Below are 20,885 nucleotides of genomic sequence, written 5' to 3'. Positions count from 1 at the left end.
AAGGCCACAGAGAGTTAGCAGAAAACTATTTAGGGTTGTGACTAGAAGCGATACAAATACCAGAAGATAACAATAAATTAAATTTTCTACTTATTAGATTGAGTTTTATTAATGTCTACACCTACCCCAACCCTAAACCTACCCCTTACAATAATGATATTATAATGATAATAAAGCAAAACTCATTAAAATCGACTCGTATGTTTGTTTGTAACCGTCATATTCAAGTTGTTAACACATTTCCGCGATGTTTACTTTGCAACAATTCTGCTTTTCAGTAACTAGCCACGAGTCAAAAGATCCGACTCAGAAGAATGATTCATTTGCGAATCTGACGTCACCAGTCGCCCCGCCTTCCGATGCCACGTTTTTACGTTTTTACCAAGCAGTACCTGAATAAACATTCTCAGCGTAGCATTTATGTTTATAGCATACAGCACCGATATTTTCTTCCAGAATAAATATCTTTCTTACGCATTCGAGCGATGGCAGAGAAAGCAGATTTATCCCAAGCTCACTATTGGTCAATCCGAGAGGTTAGAGGTTGATATGTAAATATCCAATATGGCGGCGCCCGTGGATGACATGTTTTCTCGCTGCGTGGATCCTGCCAAAGCCAGTAATTGCGTGGAGGTCCGATTTATCGATAATGTCAAGGTATGCATCAGTTAACTCACAACAGAGACGCATTCTCTTCACATAATGTAGCGCGCTCGTGTTGTTATTCAGCGGTTTAGCGGTGATTAAGGAGCTCGCACCCCTCCCGGATCAGCCGGCTTGTGCTCATCTCATGCCAGAACATGTGGATCATAGAAATTTAGACGATCAAAAATATGCAAACTGTGACAAATAATCACATGGATGCTATCTAAAGTGGAGACATGTTTAAGAACTCGCGCTTCGGACAGCAAACGTTAATATATTATTTTATAATCATTGAATTATTTCTCCTCAGGGCAAAGGATTATTCGCGAAAAAACCCTTCAAGAAGGGAGACACTATCTTTATTGAGCGACCTCTAGTCTCATCTCAGTTCTTGTGGAATGCCTTGTACAAATACAGAGGTGAGTGCACAGATTCTTATCATTCTCACAGATGTTCTTCATCATATCTTTGTGATAAAAGACGTCTTAAAATATGATATTTATTTATGCGTCACTCTGAGACCCTGGGATGCCAGAATTATTATTGATTAGTAAGATTTATAATGTTTTTTTTTTAAAAGAAGTGTCTTCAAAGCTGCATTTATGTGAAAAATACAGAAAAAATAGTAGTATTATGAAATATTATTGCAATTTAGGGTGTGTTAAATTGATAACAAGTGATATTAAAGACTTATGTTGTTGTTGTTTCAATCATTAATAATAAATCAGCATATTGTTAATAAATTAGAATGATTCCTGAAGATCGTGACACTGAAGACTGGAGGAATGATGCTGAAAATACAGCTTTGCATCACAGAAATAAATTACATTTTACAATATATTAAAATAGAAAACTGTTGTTTTAAATTGCAATAATACTTCAGTATTTTTGATCAAATAAATACAGCCTTGATGAGCATATGAAACATTTAAAATCACACTGATCCCAAACATTTGAATGGCAGTGTATATCATGCATACATTTTATATGTAATATTTATTATCGCTGTATTTGTTATAGCTGTAAATGTATTTGTGATGTGTTCAGCGTGTGAGTACTGTCTGCGTGCTCTGGAGACAGCGGAGGAGAACTCCAGGCGCTTGAGCGGTCGTGCGGCTCTCAGTCTTCCTCATCCGGAGCTGTGTAAAGTGCGTCCGGACCGACACCAGCCCTGTCCACACTGTCAGGTACACATGAGCTCCATCTGCTCCTCCGTCTCTCTGTGAAGCTGTCCCTTCATAATCTGCTCACTGCTGTTGATTGATTTCACTCGTTATGAACGTTTCTCTTAATATCTGTAGTTCAGGATGTAATCTGCACACTCTTGCTCTTGTAGACAGAACAATTCAGTTGTTTTTATGGAAAAGGTTGTCATTATGAACAAACAAACAGAGTATATGATATTAACAACCCTGTTAATCCATGTGAAATACGTTCAGAAAAGCATTTTTGAACCTCTAGACAAAGTATTAAACATTATTTTGTCTCAGTAAACTCCTAATTGTTGTTTATTAATAGAGAGTAAGGTAGTTATTAAGTATAGTGTAGGGTGATGTGAAATATGGACATGCAGAATAAACCATTGATATGTGCTTTATAAGTACTAATAAACTGCCAGTAGTAATTGTTTTTATTAATTGTGTTTGTGCAAGTTAATAGTGAGAGTTGGTTCCAAAAAGAAAGTTGTTCTTGTGTTTACTTTATAAATATTAGACCAGAAGCAAAAAACTCATATCATTAAATACAAGTGAACATATTAATACATAAATGAATACATATCATGGATATGGGTAAATATGCTGGTTGTATAGGAGTATCAGACCCCAGCTTCAGTGCTAGAATATGCTGATATTAAAGATAAGATACCAGATATGATAAAATGAAACATATGTGATTGGATCGTACTGTTTTTAATGTAAATAGACAATGGTTTTATTTAGAGGTGTGTCTAACTGATTTATTTAAAAATGTATCACCTGAATGTATTTTCAGAATTCTCGTCTAGTGTACAAATGAAATGTCTTTTTTGTTAATTGTATACCTTGCATAATTTATTCAGAGATGGCCATGAAAATAGCCTTGATGCTGGGGAATATTTGTAGCAATAGCCAAAAATACATTGTATGGGTCAGAATGATCAATTTCTCTTTTATGCCAAAAATCATTAGGATATTAAGTAAAGATCATGTTCCATGAAGATACTTTGTAAGTTTCCTACTTTAAATATATCAAAACTTAATTTTTTATTAGTAATATGCATTGATAAGAACTTCATTTGGACAACTTTAACTGATTTTCTCAATATTTCGATTTTTTTTTTTGCACCCTCAATTTCCAGATTTTCAAATAGTTGTATCTCAGACAAATATTGTCCTCCTAACAAACCATACATCACTGGAAAGTTTATTTAATATGGTTTTTTATTATGAATAATTCTCAATTTTGAAAATCTGACCCTTATGACTGGTTTTGTGGTTCAGGGTCATATGTGATATTGTAGGCTTTATAGGGTTAAAACGTTTTGCTTTAGCTGACCATAACTCTGACCAATCACATTGTTCACTGAAAAGTAAGTTCATTGGGTTTTTAATGTGAAACTTTAAAAAAAAACCCACAAGGATGTTCTTAAGTCACGATGAGAGTCCCTGCAAAATATGCACTCTGAAGGTCGGAATGCAGAAAGTATGTTTTCTGATTGGAAAGAGTTATTCTGCTTCAGCAGCACTTGAGCATTAGGTACAGACAGGCTTTCTGAGGAGGTCTCTGTGTTCTCTTCAGGTGATGTACTGCAGCGCTGAGTGCCGGCAGGCTGCATGGGAGCAGTACCACAAGCTCCTGTGCCTCGGCCCGTCTCACCACGATCCCGATCATCCGCTCAACAAGCTGCAGGACGCCTGGCGGTGAATGCTTTCTCACAGACTGACAATATTATCAAAGACTATAGAATACCTCAAAGGGACTGTGATTTTATGCAGAACTAAGGATGAAACAGTTTCCGGTTCGATGATAAACCACGATAAAATGTCCCAACAGCTAGTATTAGTGATGGGCAATGGTTAATCGCAATTAATCACACCCAAAATACATAATATATGTGACCCTGCAGCACAAAAGCAGTCTTAAGTCTCTGGGGTATATTTGTAGCAATAGCCAAAAATACACTGTATGGGTCAAAATTATAGATTTTTCTTTTATGTCAAAAATCATTAAGATATTAAGTAAAGATCATGTTCCAAGAAGATATTTAGTAAATTTCCTACTGTAAACATATCAAAACTTAATTTTTGATTAGTAATATGCATTGGTAAGAACTTCATTTGAACAACTTTAAAGATGATTTTCTCAATATTTTGATTTTTTTGCACCCTCAGATTCCAGATTTTCAAATAGTTGTATCTCAGACAAATATCGTCATATTATAAGTCATAAATCAATGGAAAAATTCAGCTTTCAGTTGATGCATAAATCTCAATTTTGAAAAATTGACCCTTAAGACTGGTTTTGTGCTCCAGGGTCACAAATGTGTGTGTATTGTGTATATTTATTATGCATGTATAAACACACTCGCATATATATATACATTTAAGAAAAATGTTATGTTTATATATTTATATATGATATAAAATGAGTATAAATACAAACATGCAAATATTTAAAAAATATATACTGTATGCGTGTCTTTATATATACATTATAAATATACACAGTGCACACTATATATATATATATATATATATAAAAAATTATTTTGCATGCGATTAATCATTGCCCAGCACTAATAATGATCATTAAAACCATGTTTGATTATTGCAATCTGAAAAACTCGAGATAAATAGAAAGTTAGTAAAAGTCTCACGCAGACGCAACATGCATCGTAGGTTTCGTTTTGTGTGAAAATATGACAGAAGGCAGAGTGCAGAGAGAAATTACATATACAGTCATAAATGTATGAATAAATTATTAATGCATAAAGAGGAAACTGACTGTCTGCAGAAAAATTAGGATGGCATTTGCTTTTCATCTTCCCTCTGTGTAAAGCCTGATAAAGTAGGGTTTATAAGCTTACAGAGGTTACCGTGGAAACCGCTCTATTTCTGCCCTTCCATAAGCGCCACCTGCTGTCACACAGTGGAGTTACATTTACATTCAGTCTGTCTTCTGCATGTTGTGAAAATTAGACCAAATTTTAGTTGTAAATCTTAACCTTTAGATGGAAAGCAAGATAATGTGCTTTCTAAAAGTCTCAACGCTTTGGATAATAAGGTAGCCGCTGTAGAAGTGTTCATGCATCGTCAGTGATTGATTGTTGTGCTTTGAAGGCTGCTAGTGCAAAGGCCTTGAAGTAAATCACTCTGCTTTTGAGTTCAACTCATTTTTGCATATTATTCAGGAGCGTGCATTACCCTCCGGAAACTTCCAGTATCATGATAATGGCGAGGATGGTGGCCAGCATCAAGCAGGTTATTTTCTGTTTATTATTGGTCTAAAAATAAATGTCTAAGAGGATTGTTTATATAATTCTTTTTTTTTTTGCAAGTGAGGTAGCTTGTTTCTTCCACTGAATAAAAATAAAAATGTAATTGCGACCTTTTTTTCAGATTTGTGAGATAAAAGGTCGCAGTTGCCTTTTTTATTTTTTATTCAGTGGTGGAAACACGCTTCCGTAAGTACAGTAAGTGTGAAATAGCTGGCATCCACTTGTTTTGTTGTTGTTCCAGGCTGAAGATAAGGGCCGCTGGCAGAGGCTGTTCTCTCAGTTTTGTAGCCGTACAGCAAACGAAGAGGAGGAAATAGTTCATAAATTGTTGGGAGAGAAGTTTCAGGTAATTGCCAAAGCTTTCGTCTTCACTCTTCATTTTTACAGCAGTGACGAATCAATGATTTCTACTGTGCAGAATATTGATTCACGTCTTAAAAGTGCCCCAGAATACAGAGTTGTGTTTATTTCAGGGCCAGCTGGGCTTGCTGCGTAATCTTTTCACCACCGCGCTGTACGAGGAGAGTCTCAGTCAGGTCAGACTCACATTTATCTGTCTCTCTGTATCACTGACCAAAGATTTCATTAATAAGCAAAAGGGTCATATGAAAGTTGAATGAGCGTACATTACTGTCGGTAAGATTTTAACATTTTTCGAAAAGTATCTTCGACACCCAAGGCAATCAAAAATATAACAAAAACATAATATTGTGAAATATTAATACAAAAATGTTCTGTTTGATTATCTAAACTGTAATTTATTTCTGTGATGTGCAGCTGTATTTTCAGCATCATTACTCCAGTCTTCAGTGTCACATGATCTTCAGAAATCATTCTAATATGATGATTTGCTGCTCAACAAACATTTCCTATTTTGAATATTTTTAAAAAATATGTATTTGTGAAAACTGTGACATTTTTTTTTTTCAGGATTTTTTAAAATTATTTATTTATATATATATATTAATTTGTATTAAATACATTTCTTTACTGTCACTTTTAATCAGTTTAATGCATACTTTTTTATTTAATGCAAAAAAAAAAAAATGGTAACACGATACAATAAGGTTCCATCTGTTAACATTTATTTACTACATTAATTAAAGCATGTATTCATCTTAGTTGATTTCAGCATTTACTAATACATTATTAAACTCAAAAGTTGTATATTTTATATTATTTAATAGACCTGAGCTGACATGGACTAACAATATACAGTGGTATTTTTTATTAACCAATGTTAACAAAGATTAATAAATTCAGGAACGCATGTATTGCTCATTGTTAGTTAAAGCATTAACTAATGGGTTAATGTTACCAAAAAAATCTTACTGGACCCAAAATTTTAAAGGGTACTTTAGATTTTCTTCAATAGGATATCTGAGAAAAAAAGAGACAGTTACTAAGTGTATTGACAAGGTGTGATGCCAGTAACTGACACTAGGGGGAGCTAACACCTGTTAATTGGTCAACTAGGCTTGCATCTGGTTAAATACTGGTTGAAATATTTATAATACTTCATTACTGAAGAGTGTAAATGAAAACTAATTAATAAAACCAGCCGGTGGAATGACCCGCATCTCATTAACCCTTTTCAAAAACCATCTCAAGACACATCATTTTCACCATCACCTGACAGTTAATACTAGCACTTACCTATTCTATTGAATTCTATTCTGTTCTTGCTATGTGCACTGTGCTAGACTAACAGACTTGTCACAGCACTTGGATATTGTTTCTCTCTCTTTGGTCTGATTGCTTTTATTTTGTTATTGTTAGCTTCAGATAAAAGCGTCTGATAAATGATTAAATGTAAAACGAGTCTGTTCTGTGTTATAGTGGTTCACCCCAGATGGGTTTCGCTCTCTATTTTCACTTGTTGGGACCAATGGTCAGGGTATTGGCACCAGGTAATACCGGCTAAATGCAAAAATCACTTTATTTGACCGTAGACGAGTGTGCAGTATAATAATACTCCTCTGATCTGATCTGATGTGTGTGTGTGTGTGTGTGTGTGTGTGTGTGTAGTTCTCTGAGTCAGTGGGTTCATGCGTGTGACGCTCTGGAGCTTCCCAGCCAGCAGAGGGAGCAACTGGACGCTTTCATCGACCAGCTGTACAAGGACATCGACAAAGGTCATTTTTCTTGCACAGCTCGGCCCCTCACACATTGATCTGTACACCTTCGACGACTGAATCCATCCCTGCGTCTGACATCTGGTTCCCCGAGACAGAAACACACATTTTACCACTCAGACGGCCATCGATCTGTGTAACATATGACTGTTTTGTGCAAAAGTGTGAAATAAATCCCAGCGACGAAAGGCTTTCATAGATCATTTTTTTTCTTTTGCAGAAACTGGTGATTTCCTCAACTGCGAGGGCTCGGGTCTTTTCCTGCTGCAGAGCTCTTGTGAGAACCGTCTTCTTTCGTATTGGCACGTCTTTCAGTTTGCACAGCTGTGATGTTTTAATTTTAACACGCGAGCTGACTTTGAGTCGCGGAGATCGGGTCAGCTTTACAAAGAGGCCTGTCTTCGTGCGCCACAAAAAGAGAGAGGTGAGGATTTATGAGTGTTTCCTGTGCTGCGCAGGTAACCACAGCTGCGTTCCCAACGCCGAGGCGTCTTTCCCCGACAACAACTTCCTCCTCCACCTCGGCGCTCTCAGCGACATCAGCCCCGGAGAGGTCAGACGCGCATGCCTGATAATAGATGCTAAGCTGAGGCTCGTAATGCGTTCGAAAGCCTTGAGTGTTTCAGTGTTGGTAGGAATTACAGTCTAGAGGCTGAAGATGGGAGCGGTTTCACACAGACTTATTTCATAGGTTTGTTTATCGGAATCATATTAGCAAGCGGATGACGGCTTATCAGGAATTCATAATAGCTTTCAACTCCGAATCCACAATAAAGAGAGCGTTATGCATTTTTGTACATTTTTGTAAGGTTGGCTAATGCCAGATTTGTCGCGTAGTGACCATCTGCTATTATGAGTTGTGTGTTAATGAGAAGTGAATTGAGAAAGCGTCCTGGAATTTGTTTTGAGGCGAGGTAGCAAACAGGATTTGGATTTGCAAGGAAGTAGAATTAAATGGAGAAAAGTCATAATGGCATTAAAAAAAAAACAGTGTGATTATTAAATTTTTTCTTTTGGAAAACGAATGCAAAAACACTGTTCAAAAGTTCAAGGACGTAATACTTTTATTTAGTTGAGAATGCATTAAAGTGATCAAAAGTGTCAGGAAAGACACTGATAAAGTTACAAAGGATTTCCATTTCAATTTTCAAATAAATCCGGTTCTTTTGAACTTCCGAAATTCCGAAAACTAAAATGTATCACGTTTTTTTTTTTTTTTCAAAAAGATATGAAGCAACTTTGATAATAATCAGAAATGTTTCTAATAAATCAGCACATTAGAATGATTTCTGAAGCATCTGAAGACTGGAGTAATGAGACATTTTGAATTGTAGTAATATTTCACAATTTTTACTGTATTTTTAAATCTCTCAGAAACAAATCTTACAAACCCCGAACTTTAGAACACGAGTGTATTTCTATACAGTGTGTGTGTGAAGGTCTGAATAATGATTTGAGTTGTGTTCTGCTAGTGAGCGAGCATCTGGAAAAAATGAATTGTTTACTGACTTTGAGAGAAATGTTATACTTTGCGTTGGAAGACATTAAGAAGGCTGTCGGACCCACGGATTGCTTTCACGATTCTGGCCAATTTATAAAACAGAAAGCCGTTTCTGTGATTATTTCTGTATAACTCAATTCCCCCAGTTCATCATGTAACTGTAGAAATGCTTCAATGCCTCTCTGCAGGAGATCTGTATCAGCTACCTGGACGTCTGCCAGCGAGACCGGAGTCGTCACAGCCGGCACAAGATCTTGAGGTAAACGAGTGCAATCCCTTGTTTAAGCATTCTGTGTGAAACTGCTGGGCTCCGGAGAGGATCCGGGCCTTGTGAGTGACAGTGCTGGGTTCTGTGGTATATGTGTGTTACCTGTCAATCACAGCAGCTATGATCACCAATGAGGGTTTGCTCGGAAACCCCACTTAATCTATACTCACCGTATTCCTGTGAAAAGCCTGACTTCACCTTGAAAAGAACCGCTGTGCTTCATGGAAGTGAAGTCGAGATCAGAGACGGACCCCCCTTGGATCTGATGGATATTATTTATCTTCACTTGTTAGGGAGTAAGAGTAGAGCGCAAGCCCTAATGGACCGAACACCTGAGTCTGAAAGATTCATTTTTATTTAATATTTAGCATCCAAACCCTCATATTGGAAGGTTTTTAAGTTTTATGTATTTACTTTCAGTGCTGGGTAGTAAATGATTACATGCAATCTGGATTACATGATCAGATTCCAAAACATTAACTACTTTTAATTTGATTATGTACTCTATATATACACTTTAACCCCTTAATTGTTACAAATTATGTAGGAACAGTAATAGATTAATTCATGACAAGAGTGCACCAAGAGTCTATGACAAATCTACATCATAAGGAGTTCTGATCTTTGTCACAAAAAGTCATTGCCTTTTTCTCTATCTCATGTTTTAGTAATCATCACGAGCTGTATACCATTTAAAAGCTTAAGATCTCAACATTTATCCCGTGAAAACCATTTTGAAATCAGACATTGCGTTACCATAGAAATGGTATTTCAAAATCGTTTAGCGGTCTCCTCCCCCTTAGCGAGGGTGTCATATTACAAAATGTATTACGTTTTTTTAGAATCAAAACTTTTTATAATCTTGACAAAATACATTCCGTTGGAAAGGTCTGAGGCTCAAGATTTCATATTTGGTGATTATTTTGTGATAGACGAGAGAAATCTATAGATTTGTGACAGAAATGCATCAAAGGTTTGGGTGGCACCCGGTGGCTGTTTTTGGTATAACGCCTAAACAAAATTGAATATGAACCTCAATTCTTTTTTATATCAACTTCAAATTCGGAAAACAACTTATGTATTGGATAGTGCACTTTCCCGTGAATTTTCAAAAATGGGGATGACAGTTAAGGGGTTAAAATACTCGTAATCAGACAAGTCCCCCCGAGATTTTGAAGTAGCACAGGTATATTTGTAGCAATAGACAACAATACACTGTATGGGTCAAAATTATAGATTTTTTTTTTATGCCAAAAATCATTAGGATATTAAGTAAAGATCATGTTCCACGAAGATATTTTGTAAATGTCCTACTGTAAATATATCAAAACTTAATTTTTGATTAGTAATATGCATTGCTGAGAACTTCACTTTAACAACTTTAAAGATGATTTTCTCAACATTAGATTGTTTTTTTTTGCTCCCTCAGATTCCAGATTTTCAAATAGTTGCATCTCAGACAAATATTGTCCTCCTAACAAACCATACATCAATGGAAAGATTATTTATTCAGCTTTCAGATGATGCATAAATCTCAATTTTGAAAAATTAACCCTTATGACTGGTTTTGTGTTCCAGGGTCAAGTATAAGCTAATGTGGTTTTGTAAAGACACGAGTTTAGTGATTTGTGTCTGAATTTAGGCTTTTTAAATGACAAATCACATTTCTTCCCTCTCATTTTCAGGGAGAATTACTTATTCGTCTGTTCCTGTCAGAAGTGCATGTCCCAGATGGATGATGCAGATTTGACCTCCGAGGATGAGGAGGAAGTGGAAGGTGAAGGCGAAACGGAGGATGAGATGACCGATGTGTGATTTCACTCCGGTTTCTCGCCTCACCTAAACCACCTCACCTGTTTGTCCGTGGACCTTTCCGATGTGATCCTGACCCCGTCACAGCGCCTAATATCTACAGCAGATATCACACGTACAGTAGCAGTGCAGTTAACTGTCTGGCTGTTATAACCCTAAAATCAAAGCCTATGCAAAATACAAGTGCGCCGATTTTATCAATGCTTTTTTTGTCAAGATCTCATAGAATGCAAGAGTTATGTTTAATAGCACACTGGTTTCATGTGCAGGATTCAAACTGGACCCCATGATGTGCTTCAAAACAAACAAAAACTGTGACCAAGCATGAAACACGATCTGTGTGTGCACTAATGGGTTATATTATACAATAACCTTTCAAAAAAAACATGAATTCTCTGTTTTATCACATCTCGGAGAAACTGTACAGTCATCGGATCAAGAGTTCATGTTACTTTAAAGTGACTGTAAATCAACCATTAATCAAAACTGACCTGCTTTACTTATTCTACAAACATAACTTCTCTTTAGAATCTTATGCATGCAAAGATTTGATACACTTTTTCTTTTCAGCTGACGTCATCTGGGTCACACGGGCAGAGAAAAAATAAATCAATTTATATCCAAACAACTAGTTAGATGTTCTTTAAGGTTATTGCTGTAGGCTTTCTGAAATCTTGGCAGTAGTTAATGTAAGTTTAATAAAGGTTATGGCAGTAATAACAGTAGTTATATGCATTAGCGAGAATAACAAGATTTCAAAAAGTGTGCATCGGTGGTTTTTATTTGTGTAACACTTTTTTCACAATCAATAATCTCAAAACAGCTTTAAAAAAATGTCTTAAACCAGTGAGAGAAGCATAAGAGACGGAAAAAAGGCTTGAGAGGAACCAATGAGACTCATTTATCATATATACTTAATTAAATAAACACAGGGTCTTTTCTTTTCATTTGATCAAAATACAGAAAAACTAATATATTATTATTAAAAACAGTTATTTATTATATTACAATTTTAAAAAAAAACATCCTCTCTTTGAATAATATATTTTTGTGGAAACTGCGATACTCTAGTATTTAAAAGTTCGGGGTAAGTAATATTTAAAAATAATAATAGTTGTTATTATTTTACGTAAGGATGCATTAAATTGATCAAAAGTGATAGTAAAGACTTTTTAAAGTTCACAAAAGGTTTTCGTTTCAAATAAATGCTCTTTTGAACTTTCTAATCATCAAAGAATCATGTATTATATGATTTCCACAAAAATATTAAGCAGCACAACCGTTTTCAACGTTGATGATAATCAGAAATGTTTCTTGTTTTGATCACCGGGTTTAAAAAAATAAAAATAAAAAATCTATACACTCTTCAAAGAGAGAAGTTCTTTTAAATTGTAATAAACTGTTTTCAACGTTGATGATAATAATAAGAAACATTAATAATAACAACAGCATATTAGAATGATTTCTGAAGATCATGTGACACTGAAGACTCAGCTTTATGTCACGGAAATAAATTACAATTTAAATTGTGGGCCTATTCACATAGAAAACATAAATTGCAATAATATTTAACACTATTCCTGTTTTTACTGTAATAAATGCAACCTTGATGAGCATGAGAGATTTATTCCAAAAACATTAAAACACTTAATCATTTCAAACTTTTGACTTGTGGCATACGCAAAATCACGCATAGTATATGTAATAATAGCCACGTGTTCACTGAATAAATGATCGGGTGTTATTAGAGTGATGCACTGATGTTTTGAAACCCATCCTAAACGCCTGGACCGGTGAAGGCAGTCTTCAGTGACGTGGTCTGGCTCATATTGGCTCTAGCTGGCTGTCGTCTGCAGTCTTTGAAATCCGTCCTAGATGGCTGGGAGGATGCAGGCAGCGGTCAGTGTGAAGGCTGGAGTGTTGCTTTGCAGCAACAGATGAGGTGAGTGGGACACAGCTCACAAACTCACATCCACGTCTGGCTCCTTCCTGATATCTAACGCCCACTGCTCACGATCCAATCAATTCTTGATGGATAAAATCAAGCCTCTTGTTGAATATTCTGCTTCGCTTGGAAATACAGCACGTTTTGAAAGTCAAATGCGAACGCCGCTTCATGTTGGCTTTAATTCTTTCCCCACTTCATGGCTCCCAGAATATTTAGTTGTGTGAATATCTGAACATGCAATAAAATTTGTCCCAGTTATTGTTATTTTTTTTTTATTTTATTTTATTCTTAAACAAACAAACAAAATGTTATTCTAGCTTCATGCATTCTTTTTTATCAACACTTCGATGTGGGTAAGTTAATAAAAAAGCCAACGTTTTGAACAAAAAGTAGAGAAAATCGCGTTTTTATGAAAGTCTAGGTCTGGAGCGGATTCAAACATCAGAACATAAACTGCTTCCATCATTTCTGTGTGGGTACATTAACAAAACCAGTGAATGACATCTTCCTCAGAAGAGTTTTTATTTTTGTGAACTTTGGATTAAAGGGTTAGTTCACCCAAAAATGAAAATTAACCTGTTATTTACTCACCCTCAAGGCATCCTAGGTGTGTGTGACTTTCTTCTTTCAGACGAATCCAGGCCTCCTGTAGTGGATCCATGTGTTTATGTAAGAAAAATATCCATATTTCAAACGTAATAAACACTTTTCTCTCACTTCTGATATCTGTCATACACGGAAGCCGTTCCGGCGGATAACGCTGGCTTTGCGTGATTAGTGACGAATGAGAAGAGAGAACAAAACACCGGTCATGAATTAGAAGCACAAACCGAGGATTTGAAAAAAAAAATGTCAAAGGGTTTCTATATAATCCAAGAGGAGACTGGTTTTTCTTTGCTAAAGTAAAGAAACTTTGCTTCTTTTGCTCAAACTCGCGAGTCTAGCATATCTCAGAGGCGTATACGTCCGTCATCAGAAGTGAGAGAAAAGTGTTTATTACGTTTAAAATATATTTTTCTTATAAAAACGCATGGAATTGCTACAGGAGGCCTTTATTCATGCCCCGGAGCCGTGTGAGGCACGATTTATTACGGATGTGCGTGCAACATGTTTTGAACTGTTAAAGAGAAACACCTACCCACTACAATAATAATGCTTGGAATAGACAGGACAATTTTTAATGTAACTCCAATTGGATTCGTCTGAAAGATCAAAGTCTTATATACACCTAGGATGGCTCGAGCTAATATTCATTTTAAGGGTGAACTAACACTTTAACTCATCAATCTGTTGCTTGACCTCTTCAGATTTAAGCATAGCACTATGGTTTCCAAAGTAGGACATCGCTTGTTATTACAAGGGCATATAATTCAGTAGAGATGCTATGGCATGTCACATCCAGCAACTTCTAAATTAACTAGAAATAATTTTAATCTGTTGTCTGTAGTTGTCCTCACCATTGGCAAAGTCATATCTAAAACTGCTCGTTTTAAAACTTACAGGTCTATTGACATTTGTTATGATATCTGTTTCAAACATTATAATGCACTTAATAACTTTCGTTAACTCTTCAGTAACTCATCAACATTCTATAGAGCTACCGCAGAAACGGAAGTTCAAAGACAGACTTCTAAAGATGTCTACGCACTTGTTTCTTTGATGCATGAGGTCTAAAACTGTGAAAAATTGGCGATGTCGGCGAAAGAGTTGAAGTTGGCGAGTGGCGTTATATCGGTATATAACGCCACTCGGCAACTTCAACTCTTTCGCCGACATCTCCAATTTTTCAGTTTCAGACCTCATGCATCAAAGAAACAAGTACGTAGACATCTTTAGAAGTTTGTGTTTGAACTTCTGTAAAGACTTGTGTGTGATTGGGTGAAATCAGGTAGCATTGGCTTTGCTATTATCCAATCATGTCTGACTTCCCGCGGCCAATTCACCTGCTGTTTGTCATCGCAATTGTTTCAATTGTGCAGCAGTCTGGAGTGCTGTGCTAATCTCACTGATGGCAGATCTGTCGTGAGTAAGCGCTGCCATCCTAGTTGCCAAGCTGATGAATTTTGCCCCACAATTCTCTGTTTGATGTAAAGTGAGGACGATCTGCCATGTTGCAAAAAGTATGAAAATCCAGGCAATCCCATTTTATACCTCTTGTCATAATCCTCCAGTTTTTAATACTCTCATCCTCTGTTTATGAAATTCTTCTCGCAGCTCTCACACTTCTCGCTCTCTTCTCTTCACGGATGATGTTATTGACAATTTCTATGTGTCTTCCTCATCAGACACATCTGCCAAAATAATTAAACATTTAGTGGAGCAGACTCTAAATAAAGCAGAAACGGGAATGTTCTCCGAGCAAAACTAAACATAATGACAGATAGGGAGTCTTCTTGCTTTGAAGACTGCAAATAAACTGTTGCTGTGTTTTAATGGCGCTTGCTATGAGGAAAGCATTTCTATTACTGCTGCTCATACTTGGATTTGAACAAGGCCCTAACTTTAGTGAACTTTGGCATGTAACTCCACGCATTTGTGTTTTGCACATGAATTATACAAAACTGGCATTTTATTCATTTATTTTTTTGAGGAGAAGGGTGCTCTTACATTTATGAATTATGCATTCTGACATGATTTACACCTGATGGAGAAAATAAAAAACGTAAAATGACAAATGCCTGAAAAAAACATTCACATACCAGAATATCAGATTTAAAAACAGAATATCTATCACCTTTGCGATCATGCAGTAATCTGATGAAAACGCTTTGAACAACTTAGCAACCTAGTAAGATACTAAAATACTCAGAATGACTTCGCAAACATGCTGTAATCTGATAAAAACACTTTAAACTCCTTAGAAACGAAGTAGTACGATGCTAAAATACTCAGAACAACTTACCAGTCATGCAGTAACCTTAAAAAACGCCTAGAAAGATGCTGAAACACCCAGAACGATTTGGCAAACATGCAGTAATCTGATAAAAATGCTTTGAACATCTTGGCAATGGTGTAGATAAATGCTAATATTCAGAATATTTTATCAATCATATCACTGAATAATCCTAAATCACTTATAGCACATTAGCAAACACATAACAACATGCTTAACAATCACAACTTAATAGCAGGCATTTCATAATGTGCTAAAAACTCTCAGAACATATTAGCAATCATATAGGCCTAATAACATCTTAAAAACACTCATAACAGATTAGTAAACACACAGCAACATGCTAACAATCAGAACAGCATAGCAATCAGTTCTGACCACATTAGCAAACTGTGATGGTGTGTTTTGCGCTGTGGTTAGTTTACCATAAAAATCCAGTTCTTATTGCTGTGAAATCAAATTGGGTTTCTATTAATGGAGCAGTTGTTATTTTTGCAGCACATGTCCCTTGGCACATGAATAGGTTTATTTTATTTTTCCATTTAATAAGCAATTAATCCCTATTTGGGAAGATTTGAGATGGTTTGCATGTGCTTCATCTCTCCGTGGAGCCAGATAGCGCTGAAAAAGTTTATTTCCGCAGACTGTGAAAGCCGGCTGCATCTGCAAACAATCTGTTTGTGTGTCTGTGTTGAACCCGTATCTGCCTCTGCTCCTCTGGATGTTGTTTTATTGAATGAGCACATAATACAAGTTGGACATCCTGCGAGGATGAAAGAGACGGGAATTACAGGGCAGAAGGGAAGGACACCTGGGGTTGTGTCTTTGAGGAATAACTACTGGATGCAGCTGGCAGCACAGAGCCAGCTGGGGCCCGACAGCTCAGGCCAGCGGCCCCGCAGGAGCTTGTCCAAGTCTACTTTGAAATACTCTCGCAGAATGGCCCACTGTGAGAAATGCCACACAACAAGTGCAGCTCCAGAACGAGAAGGGTCAGAGGACGAATCCCTGGGGGACACCGGCTGATGTAGATGTAGAGGAGGAGGGCAGCACTCAAATGAAAGACAATTACGACTACAGAGAGAAAGAAGTCTTTATTCGGAAGCAGCCTGGAGCAGAAAGACAGAATTTACATTGTGAAAAGAATTTCCAATTCATGACTGAAATAACACTTTACGTCACATGAATAAAACGATTGAGTCAAATCTTCTGCATTTCCAACAGACCCAAGCCGGGGACTTAGCTATATTTGCGAAGTCCGTAACTAATGAATATACTTCGTTTACACTTCAGGATAAGGTTAATGAGTGCTCCCTTTTTAGTGTGTAATTAACTTGCGTGCTGCATGCTCTTATTTGCACACATTTGTTACACTTCAGTGCATTAACACAAATCCGTGTGCTCATATTTCCTTGAATAACAACAACGGGAAAAAAATATGCAGACCTTTGTCCTTTATCAGCAGCGTCATAAATAGAGTCCGGTCCTCAAGGGATTCTTGTAAAGGAGTAAGAGTTGTTTGTGCGCCATGAGTATTGCATTTATAAAGTAGTGGTACATGCTGTTTTGAAAGCAGTTCTTTGAATTAGAAAATCTTGCTGTTATAATAGTGTTTTGGTTTTAAGAATTGGCTTTGTTCAGCTGGAATTAGTTTTTTGGTTTTGAGAATTTTGTTTTTTTAGTTGTGTTTTGGTTTTAAGTATAATTACTATACATATATAAAATTTAATATATATTAAAAAAATATATATATACATATAATATACTATTTATACACAATATATATGACGATACACATTGCCGCCAATCAGTGTTTAATTTTGTTTTTTCATTTTTATTATATATCCTATACTTTTGCCAAAATGTTTGTTCATTTTTTTTATATATCCTCTAAAACTTTTGCCAAAGTTTTATATCTGCAGGTGCAAATTTTGTGAAATATGAAATTCATGTCTGTTCTGCACATTACTGCAGATTATGGATTCAGTAGATTTAGAATTATGTTCTGTTCACAATCTCTCAATATTTGTAATCTTCTTGTAATTCTCATTAGTTAAAGTACTAATGAAGATATATTTATGCATTCAAAAGTTTTTTTTTTTTTTTAATGTCTAAATGCTCATCAAGGCTGCATTTATTTAATCAAAAATACAGAAAGCGCAGTAATATTGTGAAATATTATTACAATTTAAAATAACAGTTTTTCGTTTTAATATACATTAAGATGTAATTTATTTCTGTGATCAAATTTGAATTTTCAGCATCATTACTCCAGGCTTCAGTGTCACATGGTCCTTTAGAAATCATCCTAATATGCTGATTTATTATTTGGAAAATGTTGGAAACATTTTTGCAGCATGCTTAATATTTTTTTGGAACTTGTGATACTTTTCCCAGGGTTCTTTGGTGAATAAAAAATTAAAAGAGCATTATTTATTCAAAACAGAAGCATAGCTCTCTACTACCACTTTTTTTTTTGCTAAATAAAACAACAAACTTCTTTAAAAAAAAAACTGACCTCAAACTTTTGAATGGTAGTATATATTGAAAAATCAACTTTAATTCAAAGGGAAAACACAAATGTTTGTTCTTGTTTTAAGCATACACACTTAACTTTTATCAGTTTTGTCAAACTGCATATCTTCACTTTGCATCTCATGTAAATGTGTCTTGATTTAAGGAAGTTTAGATATTTGTAATAGAAAATATCGCAAAAAATAAAAGAGAAGAAAAAACAGGAAAATATTTTGTAGCAGTGCATGCAACATTTAATGCAGTGACTTTTTATGACAGAAGATTTTATGACATTCTGATATTTTGTTGAGGCTTTAATTTTTGAAGGCTTTAAAGACTTTCATATATATATACATATATTGTATGTGTATATACAATATATGTATGTATATATGTATATATATGTGTGTGTGTGTGTAGATAGATAGATAGATAGATAGTTAGTTTGCCTTGCGAGCTCAAAAAACATTAGCCTTTGATGAGACATCAGTGTCTTTAACCTCTGTGTCCTGCTATTTGGCGAGATGAGCTTACTTAGCATTACTATAGTTGCATTTTTACATATGTACATGTTTATGCAGACGCTGCACAATGAAAAACTAATTAGCAAGCTGCTCTGCTCAGAACCGTTTCTCAAGATGAAGTATGAAGCACATGGAAACCATCAGCAGCGAGCTGTCCAAATCTGTTAGCGCTGTGAAAGCCATGAGCCCAGGAGGGAGACTGTAAAGCAGAGTGACTGACTGCTCCTGTCCCGTGGAGCTGATGGAAAGCTCATTTGCACAACTATCCAGACTCCGCTGACATAAACACAGAGACTAGCGCTGCAGAATTAGACCATGAATGTCTCACGATTGAGACGCTGCTTCACGTTCGTTCTGAATGGCTTAATTTTCTTGAAGGTTCAACAAACCATTCTTGAAATGTTCTTATAAAGGTGGACGTTCGTCAAAAAAGTCCCAGCTGGGAGATCGCAAGCACTTTCTGCTTTCTGCTTTCTGCAAGTGCTTTTTTAGTGCAAAATGTTTTATTAATTCAAGCAAATTCAGACTGTAATGAATATAGGCATCGCACTGTTCTGTTTTTCTTTGCGTCTGAATAGAGACCCATGCAGGTTAGGAGGCGATTGTGTTTTGATTGCAGCATTTTGGTGCACAGTGAGGTTTTTTTTTAGCACAGTACATGGATTGTTAATTTCCCTCTCATTCATTATTCTGTTCTCTCAACAGTGGCTTGAGACCTTTGGAATATGTTGACATTTGCAGAAGTTGTCCAACCCTATCCAATTTTGAATCCCAGACAATGAAAATAAAGCCGTGTTTTCCAGAAGAACTGGAGTGTGCATGCACAGATGATTTCATCCACACATAGCTGTCCCAGTGAGACTCGTGAAGTGTGAAAAGGCACTGGTCATTCAGTGGTCCGTCGTCTTATCCGGGTTTCTAATTCATCACAACAGGTTCCTTGTTAAATTAAGCTAATTTTTTTTCCTGTTTGGCATTTTGAAGTCGGCCGATGTAAAAGGAGGAACACTGAACAATTATGTTTAACTGATTCTGGGAGTCTATTTAGTAGGTTGGTGAGATATTCCACAGAGATAAGATATAACTCCCTTCTTGTCCTCGGGCGAGGCATTTACTGGGTTTTGTGTCACACAAAAGGTCATTCATGAAGCAGTCATTTCAGAAATGTTTGTCCCGTTAACATGGAGCTCCGACACAATTCTGTGATTTTGACTTTCTGTTCAGAGGACATGAATGAACCGATGGAAATGGCATGAGCAGTTCAGCAGATGTCACTCTTGACTGACGAACAATAAGCTGAAATTTAGTTTAAAGGAGTAGTTTGCCAAAAAAATTAATTTTCTTTAAATGATTCACCCTCAGATCATCCAAGATGTAGATGAGTTTGTTTCCTCGTCAGATTTGGAGAAATGGAACATTGCAACACTCATAAAATATGAGTCCATAATAACGCTTCCTCCGGGGAGAAAAAGTGGGCTGGTCTGAATCAGGAGAGAAATCTGCACACAAAACAGCTCTAAACAAATGTGGCTGGATTTTGATGTGAGAGACAACAGAGAATGGTCTTTTTTACTGGAGGAAGCTTTAATACAAACATGCAGCTTTTGGCTGGAGTGGATTATTGTGATGTTTTTATCAGCTGTTTGGACTCTGATTCTGACGGCACCCATTCACTGCAGAGCATCCACTGGTGGAGAAAGTGATGGAATGCAATTTTCATTTTTGGGTGAACTATTCCTTCAACACTCCCTTTATCTGAGGCTAACTACACACCTCTAATCCTGAAAGTCATATTTGTAAACTAGAATAAAGAAAATTAGTGGTTTCCCATGTGTTTTGAATGCATGTTAGCATTAGTGTTGCTACTGTAGATGGTTGTTTACTGGTCCAAGTCTGTTGCATGCCATTTTTGGTTATAATTTGGAGTAGTTTTTCACTAATTAATATGAATATTACTTGACTTTTGGGGCAACTTGTACTAATGGCTTGTACCCGCGCAAACCCTGTTTTGACATTAAAAACAACTTTCAGCATTTACTAAAGACCCGCAGTGAAAAATTAGCACTGAAAAAGCATGGACACATTCATTTTTGCAGCTGAGCTCATTGTAGATGCTCTCGGTAGATTGCGCTGGTCATTATAGACATGATCCGGCTGCATTTGTGTTC

At 36.2% G+C, this 20,885-nt stretch overlaps 2 protein-coding genes across 2 annotated transcripts in view; both read left to right on the top strand.

Annotated features, from left to right (window-relative positions):
* The first annotated feature begins 375 nt into the window (after nucleotides 1–375).
* smyd5 (SMYD family member 5) lies at nucleotides 376–11,463 on the top strand. The gene is made up of 13 exons (XM_019070061.2): nucleotides 376–657; nucleotides 956–1,064; nucleotides 1,693–1,832; nucleotides 3,424–3,545; nucleotides 5,036–5,105; nucleotides 5,364–5,468; nucleotides 5,596–5,658; nucleotides 6,962–7,032; nucleotides 7,151–7,257; nucleotides 7,478–7,534; nucleotides 7,716–7,810; nucleotides 8,947–9,017; nucleotides 10,712–11,463. The coding sequence occupies exons 1-13, from the start codon at nucleotides 565–567 to the stop codon at nucleotides 10,839–10,841; spliced, it is 1,233 nt and encodes a 410-aa protein (XP_018925606.2). The 5' UTR covers nucleotides 376–564; the 3' UTR covers nucleotides 10,842–11,463.
* A 1,044-nt stretch (nucleotides 11,464–12,507) lies between these two features.
* gfra4b (GDNF family receptor alpha 4b) overlaps nucleotides 12,508–20,885 on the top strand; it is an 85,400-nt gene continuing 77,022 nt past the window's right edge. Inside the window, exon 1 of the mRNA XM_042738657.1 lies at nucleotides 12,508–12,780. The gene's annotated coding sequence lies outside the window, so the exon portion shown is untranslated. The remainder of the gene's footprint in view (nucleotides 12,781–20,885) is intronic.

This window comes from Cyprinus carpio, chromosome B14 (assembly GCF_018340385.1).
Source record: "Cyprinus carpio isolate SPL01 chromosome B14, ASM1834038v1, whole genome shotgun sequence".
NCBI classification, from domain to species: Eukaryota; Metazoa; Chordata; class Actinopteri; order Cypriniformes; family Cyprinidae; genus Cyprinus; species Cyprinus carpio.
Note: the sequence above shows the minus strand (reverse complement) of the source record. Positions and strands in the feature narration are given on the sequence as shown.